This window comes from Nicotiana tabacum, chromosome 19 (genome assembly GCF_000715075.1).
Source record: "Nicotiana tabacum cultivar K326 chromosome 19, ASM71507v2, whole genome shotgun sequence".
Taxonomy (NCBI): Eukaryota; Viridiplantae; Streptophyta; class Magnoliopsida; order Solanales; family Solanaceae; genus Nicotiana; species Nicotiana tabacum.
The window spans coordinates 81,696,621-81,710,044 of NC_134098.1; the positions used below are offsets into that span (position 1 = coordinate 81,696,621).

The window sequence follows — 13,424 nt, forward strand, 5'->3', positions numbered from 1 at the left end:
GAGTCCGAAGATAGAGCGTCGATACTTCCCTTGGGCTTGCACGACCTCTTCTTCGGTTTCTTCTTTTTCGAGTTCGGGGAACTCGGGAACCTTTTCCTCTTCGTTTCATCACCTGCTTCGGAGCAGGGGGCTTGAGAGGCACATCCTCCTCACCGGATGGAGGCCTCATGGCAACATCCTTGGGGAGACCTACAAAAGAAAATAGAACGATAAGAATTCGACCTTACGAGGAGGGAATTAAACATTATTACATTAAAAGAGAAAACTTACCATGATTACGGGCCTCCCATCGACCCTTCGATAATTCCATCCAAGCACACTCGAAATATGGTCTCTGTGATACAAGGCCCTCGACCCATTCCTTAAATTCAGGAACTACGTCTGGCACCTGAGCCATACCTGCAACACCAAAAATATCGATAAGGAAAGAGATAAGAGGTAAAACAACAAGATTGAACATTCAAGGCGAAGTACTACTTACAATTCGTGTTCCATTTTTTTAGGAAATGGCATGTCTTTGGCAGGGATCAGGTCCGAAGTCTTTATTTGAACAAATCGGCCAATCAGCCTCGGTCCCGAGCCTCATCTATACTCGAGAACGGGGCCTTGCTGGCCCGACGAGCAAGCTTGATAAATCCTCCTCGATAGAGTCGGGGACTGTAGATGCGCTTAAGGTGATCGAGGGTAAAGGGACATCCCTCAATTTAGCTTATGAAGAATCGGAGGAGAATCACTATTCTCTAGAAGGAAGGGTGGATCTGGCTAAGAGTCACGCTGTACCTCTTGTAGAAAGCAATAATGATAGGGTCTAAGGTACCCAACATTAAGGGGTAAGTGTAAACACTTAGAAAATTCTCCACGTGGGTAGTGATCGATTCCTCGTGCGAAGGTACCACCACATGCTTATCTACCTAGTTGCAATCCTCTTTAACCTTGTGAGGAGATCATCGGTAATTGTGCATATGTACCTCGAGATCGGCTCACATCGACCCGGTACCGAGTAGGTCTTTTCAATCTTAAAATCGGCAACAGTAGGACACCCTGCCAGAACGAATTCCTCAGGACGAGGTTCCGCCGCAGCTCCGTCGCCGGCGGGTCGTGATGAAGAGGCGGCCTCCTTTTGCGGTACAATCTTAGAAGTTTTCGCCATTGTAGAACATAAGAAAAGGGAATTAGGATGGTATGCGATTTGCTAAAAGTTCAAGAAATTTGGGTGCAAGAGTTGCAAAGCAAAGGGATTTTTGAAAAGAAACAAGAATAGGAGTAGCTTTGAACGTAAAGTTTGAATAGAGGAAGGTTAGATACTTATAGCTTTCGGGATTGATTTAGTACCTTGGTAACTGGACCGACGGGAATTTTCGATATTCTTTTGTTTCTTACGTCATAGTCGGGTGTATCAGTAACGCTCGTCGCTTACGTCATGGCCCATCGAGACGGGATTCAGAAGTTCATATCGTTTGTCGTCATCTTCTCTCAGAGAAACGAGGGGACTATATGTATACGGTCAAAATCGGGCTCGCCCCTTGTGTGATTAATCGAGACTGAAATATAATAGGTTAAGGTTCGACCTCGTATTATATCGAACCCAAAGACCGATCAAGATCGAGACCGAGCAAGATCAAAACCGAGCAAGATCGAGGAAAACTTACCGAGCCAAATAACAGACAGTCGAAATATCCGCGATCGGTCGAGGATCACGGCGAAAATTTCGACACATATCAAGGAGAGGCCGAGTAATTAGCAAATCATAAGATTTTTTACCATGTATAGAATTGTACCAAGAGTAGGACACCCCTACTATATAAAGGGGGGAGGGGGGTCTGATCATTTGTAATAGACATCATATCAACGCAACATAAAGTAATATACTGACACTTTCTAACTTTTATAATCGTGTTACTCTATTAGCATGTTCATACTTCAGTTGAAACATCTTTGGTTCGAAAGTGGTCAAACTCGAGGGCCAAGACAATTCGATATGCGTGTGGTTTGCATTTATTCTTCTATTGTCAATTTCAATATTAATCTGTCTTCTTAATTTGTGCCAAGTTATATCACGTATTCTTAAAATCGCGTATAAATTCAATTGTTATCCGTTTTTAGGGTAAACACACTTTTATGAATCCAGAAAAGCCTACTGCAAAGATTATGAAATTGAAAGCATTGATTCAACAAATGCGGCCAGAATGAGTTTCTAGAAAATTATAAAAGGACCGCGTCTCTTTTAATTATTTATTTGAAGATATAGGCTACCTAGACAATGGCATTTTGAATTCTTTGCCATAATCGTTTTACTTGTCTCTCTTCATAAAGTTAAAAGGGACATTAGGCACTATAACTTCATCCGAGTTAGGCGACAGCTCCAGCAGAACTAAGCTATTACACAATGATTGTGTTTACTTCGTCGCTTTCTGTTTTACCCCTCCAATGTTTGGAATCCACTGATCCGGTTAATTTAAATTAGTTATATGAAAAATTCATTATAAGGAATTTTAACGTTCCCTATTAAAGATGATGCCATTTTTAGGGATCGAATTTGAGAAATTTAATTAAAAGTAAAAATAAAGAAAATACTAAACGAGGTAACACAAGACTTCACCAGCCTTGCCTAACCCGTTTGCCATACCTACAGAGTAGTGTGGGACTACTAATCTCTCTCAATTTCTATTTTTGCCCGAAAAGTAAACAGTTGCCATTTTAGAAAGTTTGAAGTGGGAGCTTAATAATTTATGTTATGGCATTTGACCATGTGCGCTAATGTGTCCCTAAATTCGCTTCCGTTAACAAAACTACCTCGTGCTCAAATTTTCATTGGAAATTAATGTCGGTCACTAAATTTCAAAAGCCTGATTTAGTCGTATTGGCACAATTCTCGATAAAATTATTAATCTCTCCCTTTGACAAACTCTTTAGTTTGAATCGTGAATTAAAAAAGACGTGCCTCCAACGACCAAAAAGCTTTCAAAAACGCCAGCCTTCTCTTTTTCACTTGATGAAAGAGTGAAGTAAACTTGTAAACAGACCCTATTTATACTCATGAAATAACAATTCTTTTATGCGTAGTATTACTTAAATGCTTGATGTAATAATGCAAATAAAATTTACACTTTGGCAACGTAAAAATAAAGACAAGAAATAGTCTTCACGGGTAGGGGTAAAATTTGCATACCTATTAACCCCAAAGAATACACTAGAATTATTATTATTGTTGTTGAAGTGATTAGGGATTGAAAGTTGTAATATAAACAAGGATATGTTTTGGGTGGATTTATTATTTTTAGTTGACGGAAGTTACCTATAGTAAAATTTTATATATATTAAATCATATTTGGAGCTTCTGCCAATTTTTTCTTATCCTTTGTGGTGAACAATGAGAGTTTTTAGCCAAAATTGTCCCTTATCTTTGGGGTAAGTCTAACTTTGTCCTTTATCTATTGTCCTGAGCACTTATTGTCCTTTAAGTTTGTTAAACTTGAGCAGGTTTAGTCCGACCGAAAGGGAGACCTAAAAACTAACAGTGATTTCACTGAGTCAACTGGGTAAAGAAACTTTTAATACTCAAATTTTGCAGAACCGATGTAGTGAACCTAAACCTGTTTAACGGGACGAGTTGACACGGTTCCGGACCGGTGGAAGGGGGACGGGTAGGGCTGGGTTAGGGGGTTGGTCCGTATATATTTGTTTACCGATTAATCGGACCGATCAAACCCGATCAATAAATATTACTGTTGAACCGGTTAACCGGCCCGGTTCAACGACTATTTTTTTAATTTTTTTTTAAAATTATCACACTTGTTTCTACAATCTTAAAGGTGACAAAGGGGGTCGGCTGGGTCGGGTCAGCCCCTTATCAATTTTTCACCGGATGGGTCCGGACCCGTTAAGCTCGATTTTAAAAACTCGGTAACCGACCAGGATTGGTGACCGTCCAGTCACTATTTTTCTCAATCGGTCTGGTCCAGTTAACCGGTTCAACAGTGATTTTTATTGACCGAGTTTGATCGGTCCGATTAATCGGTAAAAAAATATATACGGACCATCCCCCAAACCCAGCCCTACCCGGTCCCCTTCCACCGGTCGGCGGTATGATTTACAACTGGTCTAGGCCGGTCCGGAACCGTGTCAACTCGTCCCGTTAAACAGGTTTAGGTTTACTATATCGGTTCTGTAAAATTTGAGTACTGAAAATTTCTTTACCCAGTTAACTCAGTGAAATCACTGTTAGTTTTTAGGTCTCCCTTTCGGTCTTTTGTTAAATTGACTAAATCTGCTCAAGTATAGCAAACTTAAAAGACAATAAGTGATCATGACAATAGATAAAGTTAGAGTTAACCGAAAGAAAAGTGACAATTCAAATGTAAATGGTTTTTTCCCGATTACCAATTCCATCTCAAACACTGTGAACTGTCCCACCAACTGGTCAAAATTGGTCACTTTTCAAGCAATTGTAGAGTTAAAAATGTTCAAAAATATAGGATCTACGAAAAGATTTGACAAGAGAGTCAGGATAGCTACAATGCAATAGTAATTCTTATCCTTAAGCAATTTTCTCTGTCATTTATGGTTATATCATCTATATATAGGGGTGAATAGCAAATAAGTAGCTACTTCATCAATTTCTACTTGGAACAGTTGACATTATTAGCTTTAACCCTAGTAAGATGTGAATTTAAAAGAATAGCTGTCAAAGCCAACCAACACCCACCCCTTTTAATTTTGTAAGAAAAAGAAGAGAAGAAAAACTAAAATGAAAGCAACCGCCTTTGCTTGCCCATAAACTGACATACTTTAGCATTTACACATATTATGTGTCCCACTATGCTCTTATAATTGGAAATATTTTTGGAACAAGTCATATTCCTTTGTTAGATCTACCTTTTACGTGTAAATTTCTAATGTCAAAGCTTCAGAGAGTACCGATCTGGAGCAATAAATGAGATAAAACAACTTTCACCTACCCCATGCAGCAATGCCCCCATTTTCACGTATCAAAAAAACTGAGTTAAAAGATAAAATAAAGTGATGTTCAGATCAGCTTCAGTACATTCTAACTGATTCACATAATATTTATTTCCCCAAACAGTACAAGTATTATCAAGTAATTTTCGACCCCAAGACTGTTGGGGTTTTAAGCTTGATTTAGCTTAAAAGATGGTGAATGGAAAATGGAGGAAAAAATAAAATTTTGATTTTTCCTCATTGACAAAGGAACATTGTCTCATATTGAAGAAGGAAAGAGTATATATATGATTACACTTTTTCTACCTCTTAAAGAGTTGAGAAGAAAGGAGAGTTTAAAATGACTAATGTTAACCATTCCATTATTCACACAAACCCTTCGATGACTTATCGACTGGTTTGCTTGAGGAATAGTTTCACAAAAATGGAGACGAACAGGGATAACGTCCGATCTTGTTTCTGGATTGAGTAGAAAAGGGATATATTCAGTTCGTTCTCTTCCTCTGTGCATCTATATGATGGGTAAGTCTCCATAAAAAGGGAAAACTTTCGTGTAGTTTGTGATTGGATGTAACTGTTAAGATTTTCTCTAGAATAAATCTTTCTCTTAATAGATATCTTCTTGTTCCTCAATCTTCGGAGAATACGGCGTTGTATTATTGTAATTTCTCTGTTCAAAACATTTCCAGAAAGTTGACGACAAGTTTTAAATCTTAATGCAGGCAACGCATATCTCATTAAATCGGTTTTTTTCGCCACATCGCGTATAACGGGAATCGAACCCCTTTCCGATGCTGGCAGGCAGATGTATAATATACTACTTCGATCCAACAACTCGTTAGGAGTAGGTTTTGGCTTGACCCTTTCTTCTTATTAGTCAGATAGGATTTCCACCCTTTCCCCTTTTAATATAATGATAACGTAAGCTTCCAAAGCTCATTTCTTCAGCTGGTGCGCAGGAGCACACTTTTGTTTTCCCCTTTACAATGGGCTTTCATGAATATGGATTTCCAGCCAACAGTCTTCTCTTCCTATCACTTCACTTTGTTCTTGAAATATGATCTCACCGGGCTGGACGAAGGGGGAAGAGATGGGTGGTCCGGGAACAACAACGAGAGAGGGATCGTAGCCCGCCTCGCGCCGTCGTCGTCGCTTGGCTTTGGTTTCGGCTTCGGCTTCAGTATGATTACACTTCTTCTAGCTTTTAAAAAGTTGAGAAGAAGGCAAGCCTCGCGCCGTCGTCGTTGCTCGGCTTCGGTATGATTACACTTCTTCTAGCTTTTAAAGAGTTGAGAAGAAGGCAAGCCTCGCGTCGTTCGGCTTCGGTATGATTACACTTCTTCTAGCTCGTAAAGAGTTGAGAAGAAGGCAAGCCTCGCGCCATCGTCGCTCGCTCGGCTTTGGATTCGGATTCGGTCTAATGATTGATTGATTAATTTTTTTGTACCAAATTTAATAATATTTAATCCAAATCGACTGCTTTTGTAACGATAATTTAAAGTTTCCATCAGATTTTATTTTCCCGTTTTATTTTTGCGTAAATAGTTATTTATGTAATAGCTGTTTTACGTGAACGATCATCTTGAAGGGTTGCACCTCTTCATTTAAACACAACCTGTTGGCTATATATAGAAGGCCATTCCTCAGATTTTCCTTACGAAATTTCTAAATTCTCCCCTTCCTTTCTGCATTGTTTCTTACAAAACAAACAACGTAAGTGTGATTTGCTGTCGCCATTTGTGTTCGTTAAAACACTGAGGTTTGAAGTACCGCTACACCAGTGTATAATCCGTTTAATTTCTACTTCTTCTTCATTTATGTTTATACATTTTTTTCTTCTCCAAATTTATTTTTACAAATACAGTATACTAACAAAAACATAGATAATTGAGAAGAAATTATCTTCAATTTTGTCTATGTTAAGATTTGAGCTATCATCTTTTAGGACAATTTTCACTTCTTAATTATTATAACGGTAATATTTAAATGAGCATGCGTCCATTTCACATGATACACCTAATAGCTAATATTTTTTTCCGAACATATATATAAGGTAACTCTACCAAAATCGTATAAAAAATATCACCTAATAGTAATTTTTGGGGTGCAAAAAATAGAAAATTAAAAATACAAAACAAAGAGTATTTTTTTTCGGGGGGGGGGGGGGAGGGGTGTAGAAAAACAAAAAATAGAAAATTAAAAATACAAAAAAAAAATATTTTTGCGGGGGTGGGGGGTGGGGGTGGGTGACTAAGTAAATTTCTAGATAAGTTGGATTGAAATTCCTTTGTTTTGGGGTGAGCTTCATAGGTTGTAATTGGGCTACTTCATGGGTCAGAATGGGCTATAAAAAATAATGGGTTAACTTGAGCTAAGCCCAAATAGACCCATGAGTTAAAATATTGTAGCCAATCCATTAATCTCTGGGCAGGTTGGATGAGTTTGGGCTCAAATTGCTACTCCTAGATTTGCCACAGAACTTGTGGGAGGAAGCCATTCTTACGGCTAACCGGATACTAAATCGAATATCCAATAACAAAACGCAATCCATTCCATATGAAAAATGAAAAGGAAGGAAGCCCAACTTGAATTATTTTAACGTGTGGGGGTGTTTGACAAACGTGCAAGTTCCTAAACCCAAAAGGGTAAAGATAGGACCTAAAACCGTTGATTGTGTTTTCATAGGATATGTGACCAATAGTAAAGCATATCGATTTCTGGTTCATAAATCAGAAAATTTTGAGATTCATAATAATACGGTTATAGAATCAGATTACGCTGAATTCCTCGAAAATATATACCTCGGGAAGAAACAAAGCAAAGTACATCTAATCAGGAGGATCCAAGACGCAGTAAACGTCAAAGAACGTCTACTTCATTTTGATCAGATTTTGTGATTTTCTTATTGGAAATTGAGCCTCGAACATTTAAAGAATCTATATCTTCTTCGGAATCATTATTTTGGAAAGAGACAGCCAATAGTGAAATAGAATCCATATTGAACAACAACACATGAGAATTGGTTGATCTTCCTCTTGGATAAATATAAGGCAAAACTTGTAGTCAAAGGGTATAGACACAAGAAGGTCTTGACTATTTTGATATATATTCTTCAGTTACAAGAATTACGTCCATACGAACATTAGTAGCATTAGCTGTAGTATATGGTATTGAAATTCATCAAATGGACATTAAGACGGCCTTCTTAAATGGAGATTTGGAGAAAGAAATCTACATGGAACAACCTAAAGGGTTTGTGGTTCCAGGTAAAGAAAAGATGGTATGTAGAACAATGGCATGCGAAATTTGACCAAATAATGCTGTCAAATGGTTTAAAGATAAATGAATGTGACAAATGTGTGTACGTTAAAAATATTTCAAATCATATAGTCATTATTTACTTATATGTGGATGATATGCTGATAATGAGTAATGACATTGTCAACATAAATGCGACTAAGCGTATGCTAACTAGCAAGTTTGATATGAAAGATTTGGGAGTTGCCGATTTAATTTTGGGTATTAATATCCATAAGACTCCACAAGGCCTGGCATTGTCACAATCTCATTATATTAAAACAGTTCTTGAAAAATTCAAGCACTTAGATTTTAAAGTTGCAAAGACTCCAATTTACGTGAATTTTGCACTAGCAAAGAACAAAGGCCAAAGCATATCACAATTTGATTATGCTCGTGTGTTGGGATGTTTAATGTATATCATGAATTGTACACAACTAGATATACCTTGTGCTATAAGTAAATTGAGTCGATACACGAGTAATCTAGGTCAATCTGATTGGATGGCAAAGAAACAAGTTTTGGGATATTTAAACATACCCAAGACTTTGCTTTGCATTACAGTAAATATCATGCACTGATTGAGGGATACTGTGATGCAAATTGGATCACCGGCTCAACTGATTCTAAGTCCGTAAGTGGATATGTATTCATTATTGATGGAGGAGAGGTATCTTGAAAGTCGTCCAAACAAACTTGTATTGCCCGCTCTACAATGGATGCTGAGTTCATAACCTTAGATAAAGCCGGCGAAGAAGCTGAATGGCTCCGAAATTTCTTGGAAGATATTCCATTTTGGCCCAAATCGTTGGCCCCAATATGTATACACTGCGATAGTCAAACGGTAATTGGAAGGGCTGGGAGCGTTATGTATAATGGTAAATCTCGTCATATATGACGAAGACATAAAACCATTAGGCAATTACGCTCTAGAGGAATTATCATAGTTGATTACGTAAAGTCAAGCGATAATGTGTCGGATCTACTTACGAAAGGCCTAACTAGAGAGGTAGTTGAGAAATCATCGAGGAGAATGAGATTATGGCCGAGGACAAGTCATTGTGGCAGTAACTCTACCTAGAAGACTGGAGATCGCAACATCTAGGTTCAAGGAGATCAAACAAAGTCATTAATGGCAGTTCAACATTGTCAACTAAACTTTTTTGGTCCATTCTCGTGATGAGATAATGTTCAGTACCAAGGATAAAACAAAGGCTTTTTTAATGGTTTCTAAGTTTGATACGGGGTATATCAAATAGTGTATCTACGGGATGACACCTTAAGAAACACCTATGTAAGTGTGAAGTGTTAGCCTCTTCAAGGAGAACTTTGTAAAGCCAGTTCTCTACGCACATATGAAACCAGGCGGTGTTCATGGCAGAAACGAACATAATAATGAGAACCAAAGACGGTTAAGGGTTGATTGTGTGACTTATGGTTGTATAGGTATACACTAAAGTTCGATGGTTCAAAGATATCAAATCTACCGATTGACCGAGTATATCCAACATAAGTTAACTACAGAAAGTTCAAAGGGAAACCTACTTATCCAGATGCGATTAATTCTTGCTTGCAAATCACATAGTTTTCATGCATATTTCTGTGATGTAGTCATTCCCCATTCATGTGAGGGATTGTTGGGGTTTTAAGCTTGGTTTAGCTTAAAAGAGGGTAAATGGAAAATGGAGGGAAAAATAAAATTTTGAATTTCCCTCCTTGACAAAGGAACATTGTCCCATATTGGAGGAGGAAAGCTCATTTGTTGAGTATGTATATGATTACACTTCTTTCTAGCTCTTAAAGAGTTGAGAATAAGGCAAGCCTCGCGTCGTCGTCGTCGTCGTCGCTCACTCGGCTCGGCTTCGGCTTCGGTTTCGGCTTCAGTCAAATGATTGATTGATTAATTTTTTGTACCAAATTTATTAATATTTAATCCAAATCAAACATTTTTGTAACGGTAATAAAGTTTTCCTCCGATTTAATTTTTCCATTTTATTTTTGCGTAAATAGACATTTATGTAATAGCTTTTTTACGTGAATGATCATCTTAAAGAGTTGCACCTCTTCATTTATACCCAACCTGCTGACTATATATAGAAGGCCATTCCTCAGATTTTCCTTACGAAATTTCTGAATTTTCCTCTTCCTTTCTGCATTGTTTTCTTACAAAACAAACAACTTAAGTGTGATTTATTGCCGCCACTTGTGTTCGATGAAACACTGGGTTTGAAGTACCACTACACCGGTGTGTAATCCATTTAATTTCTACTTCTTCTACATTTCTGTTTATACGTTTTTTTCTTCTTGAAAATTATTTTTACAAATACAGTATACTAACAAAAACATAGATAATTGAGAAGAAATTATCTTCAATTTTGTCAATGTTAAGATTTGAGCTATCATCTTTTAGGACAATTTTCACTTCTTAATTATTATAACGGTAATATTTAAATGAGCATGCGTCCATTTCACATGATACACCTAATAGCTAATATTTTTTTCCGAACATATATGTAACTCTACCAAAATCGTATAAAAAATATCACCTAATAGTAATTTTTGGAGGATATAAGCTTTTATAACTTTTTACAATGTTGAAATTAAGAAATTGTCTTTCTTAGATTTTTTATATGTAAAAGATAGATCTCTTATGTGTAAAAGATAAATTTTTTAGATTTTTTTTATTTGTATTTTATATGTAAAAGCAAATCTCCCCTTTATAAAAAAAATATGGGATCATAAGACTAAAAACAAATTTGTTAAAGTGAATAGAATATAGGCTTTAGCGCCCCACTTGTTTCCTTTCTTTTATATTCACATTTATTTGGACAGAAGCCATGGCTACTTTTCCAGAGCTTTCTCTTATTAGTCAGTCAGTGAAAGATTTAAAGAGTTTCTGAACTCCTCAGACATTAGCTGTGTTGTGCCCATAAAACTTTTGTCTCTTTCCCAAATTAAATTACTCCCTTCCAACTAATATTTCTTACTATATATGTACATATATCTGTTTAAGGGAAACCGTACAAAGAAAACAGAGAAAAAAAGAAAGAAATGAAGATTCAATGTGATGTTTGTGATAAAGAAGAGGCATCAGTTTATTGTTCAGCAGATGAAGCTACTCTTTGCCAACGTTGTGATTATCAAGTTCACCATGCCAACAAGCTTGCTAGCAAACACCTTCGTTTTTCTCTAATTCATCCTTCTTTCAAAGACTCTCCTCGTTGTGACATCTGTCAGGTATAAAATAGTACTAATCTCGACTAACAAACTTTCGAAATAGAATTTGATATTGTATTTATGTTAAGTTTGATTATAAATATTAGTTAATATCGGTATAAATTTTATATTAAGATTTATGGTATTAACTATCTAATACTCCTTAGATTTAGGATTATAATCCTGGAATTCTTAATTAATCCCAGAATAGCAACCAAAACTTAAAATTTCTTTCACTTTCAACGTATAGAAGCTAAATTCTTTTATTAGGATTTAAAGTATATACAATGACATTGCAAACAATTGTTACACAATAATTAAATGTATTTTGACATTTTCTAACTGGTAACTTGCTCATATTCTAGGTTGTAAATCACATTTTAATGAATATTATGACATGATATAGTAAAATTTCTTTACCTTGATAAATGTATATAAGTTAAACTCTTTCCTAAAAAAATTTAATTTTTATATAATGACAGTATAAAGAGATCTCAATCAATATATTACAACAGGTAATTTGTTTATTTTTCAGGTTGTAAATTTTACTTTTTATAAATGATTATCTATAATTATCTTTTATGTGACATGATAGAATAAAACTTAAAAATAAGTAAAACTATTTTTCTCATTGTATTAGTAATTTTTTGTGCAGGAAAGACGTGCATTGCTCTTTTGTAAAGAAGATAGAGCAATTCTTTGCAAAGAATGTGACTTACATATACACAAAGCAAATGAACATACCAAGAAACACAACAGGTTTCTTCTAACTGGAGTGCAGCTCTCTTCTGTTGTTGCTTCTTATAATTACCAAACTTCTTCATCTTCATCCCCTACTGGATCTGCTGCAAGTAATTACAAATCGTGTACTAGTAGTTCTGGGATATTGAAGAGTAGTTCGACTGTAGAATCAACAACTAATTTTCAAGAGGGTTCAGTTTCAACCAGTAGTATATCGGAGTATTTGATTGAAACTCTTCCTGGCTGGCACGTTGAAGATTTTCTTGAATATCCCTGTTCTTCTCCCTATGGTAAGATTTTTGCCTATTAATACACATTCTATTCTTTTACAATTTAACTTATATCCACCGACAATAATAACAAAGACACCTTTGCAAAAAAAAAAAGTAATCTTATAGTATATGTTTTTAAATCATTAAAATGTCTCTTCAAAACAGCTTGAAAGTATTACAAAGAAAATATCAATTTGAGATGAAGTAAAGCCTTAAAACCAACATAGTCCTAAACTTTAACTCACTTACATGCAAACTTGTAACAATATGTGGACACAACTTAATTAGAATTCTGCGTGCGAGAATGTAAATAAATTTTCACATATCAATATGATTTAACATGTCGTATAAGGTAACTTGTTTTATTTTTCAAGTTACTAATTTCGCTTATTTTGACTAATTACCTTTAATTATCTTTTAAATGACCTAACAATTTGCAAAAACTTGTGTTGTATTAGTGTATTGAATTTAAAAAGGTTTTCTTATATATGTTGAGAACTTGCAACTAATGATGCTGTTTGATTGCAGAACTTTGATCAGATACGGCCTGCTTTTTAGTTTATTTCCACTACAAGAAGTGGAGGTAGCTCAACATCAAATTCAGCCTCTAGAATACAGTGTGTTGAAAGCAAGCAGGAACACAAATGGAGTTCTTGTTCCTCAGATCAACTCTCCAATCTGCCAACTCGATAATACTAAAGGGCATAAATCTTTGGAGATATAAGAAAAACAGAGCTGTACAAGCAATCTGACCTTTTCTTTTGGTTACTAATTTTGAACAGTTACTTGGTTTTTGGACATGTTATAAGCAAAAACCCCACTGTTTTTGCAAGTCAAATCACTTGGACTTGTTAGAATCTGTCAATCAGACTTGGAATGGGTTTTCAAACAAGATCTGGGGTCATCTTTTTTTATTTCTTTTTGAGGAGCCAATCTTTT

General features: G+C 36.0%; 1 protein-coding gene across 1 annotated transcript; it reads left to right on the forward strand.

Annotated features, from left to right (window-relative positions):
* Positions 1-11,173: 11,173 nt before the first annotated feature.
* On the forward strand, positions 11,174-13,366 carry LOC107805058 (B-box zinc finger protein 20-like). The gene is made up of 3 exons (XM_016629035.2): positions 11,174-11,493; positions 12,128-12,503; positions 13,014-13,366. The coding sequence occupies exons 1-3, from the start codon at positions 11,308-11,310 to the stop codon at positions 13,019-13,021; spliced, it is 570 nt and encodes a 189-aa protein (XP_016484521.1). The 5' UTR covers positions 11,174-11,307; the 3' UTR covers positions 13,022-13,366.
* Positions 13,367-13,424: the final 58 nt, after the last annotated feature.